We start from the raw sequence: 1,036 nt of genomic DNA, 5'->3' as shown, positions 1-1,036 counted from the left end.
CCTTTACACTGTGGCCCTTGACGAGTCTCTCGAGGCCCTCCTTGCTCAAGTTAATGACGAAGGGAAAGAGAAAGCTCTCTATTACCTAAGTCGGAGACTCCTACAAATGGAAATTCGGTGTCCAACGATTGAGAAACATTATCTTGTCTTAGTCTTTGCAGCTCAAAAACTAAGACATTACATACTTTCTCATCAAATCAACTTAATTTCTAATTTCAACCCCTTGCAATGTCTTATGACCAGGCCTACGTTGTCAGGATGTTTGGCTCGTTGATCTATGATATTGCTCCAATTTGAAATCACTTTCATTCCCCTGCGTGCTGTGAAAGGGCAGGTCATCGCCGACTTCCTTGAGGCACACCCACTGCCGGTGGAATCTCCTCTAAATGATTATTTACCTGATGAGCAAATCATGAGTTTTGAGGAAGCCACAACTCAAACCTGGGAAATGAATATTGATGGTGCTGCGTCCTCTCAACGGGGCAAAACACCTGAATCTACTATTCCCGAGAAAGTTGGATTTGGCCTGGTATTCATAACACCAGATAAGGGAATGATGCACTTTTCTTATCATTTATCAGAACCTTATACGAATAACGAGGCTGAGTACGAAGCTCTGATAACTGGCCTGGAACTTGCAATTTTAATGGAGATTAAAAAGATTAAAATCTTTGGTGACTCTCAACTGGTGATCAACCAGATTGCTGGGACCTATAAGGTTTTGAATCCTAAACTCCTGAAGTACCACCAGTACACATGTCACTTGCTCGAGCAAATTCCAATTATAACTATGTATAGGATTCCCCGTGGAAGCAATTCTTCGGCGGATGCCCTCGCAAAGCTTGCAAAGGAATTTGCCTGCCCAGAAGAAGACTCCATCCCTATAGAGGTACAGGGTCGTCAAGTCCTGTCTCCTATAGATTTGGAGTACATCAACAAACAAATTTTCCAAGTCTTTTTCACCTCTTTAGCAGTCGATGAAGAAGCAGATTGGAGACAACCGATAATTAAATACCTTCAAGAAGGCAAGCTCCCT

The 1,036-nt window shown here is 42.7% G+C and overlaps 1 protein-coding gene across 1 annotated transcript; it reads left to right on the top strand.

The window, feature by feature from the left end:
* Positions 1-277: 277 nt before the first annotated feature.
* On the top strand, positions 278-1,025 carry LOC110100896 (the record flags this gene model as incomplete). Its single annotated transcript, XM_020828615.2, has 1 exon — positions 278-1,025. A coding segment is annotated over exon 1 (748 nt), but the record flags the coding sequence as incomplete, so codon positions are not given.
* Between the last annotated feature and the right edge of the window lie 11 nt (positions 1,026-1,036).

This window comes from Dendrobium catenatum, unplaced genomic scaffold (genome assembly GCF_001605985.2).
Source record: "Dendrobium catenatum unplaced genomic scaffold, ASM160598v2 original_scaffold_10217, whole genome shotgun sequence".
Classification (NCBI taxonomy): Eukaryota; Viridiplantae; Streptophyta; class Magnoliopsida; order Asparagales; family Orchidaceae; genus Dendrobium; species Dendrobium catenatum.
Note: the sequence above shows the minus strand (reverse complement) of the source record. Positions and strands in the feature narration are given on the sequence as shown.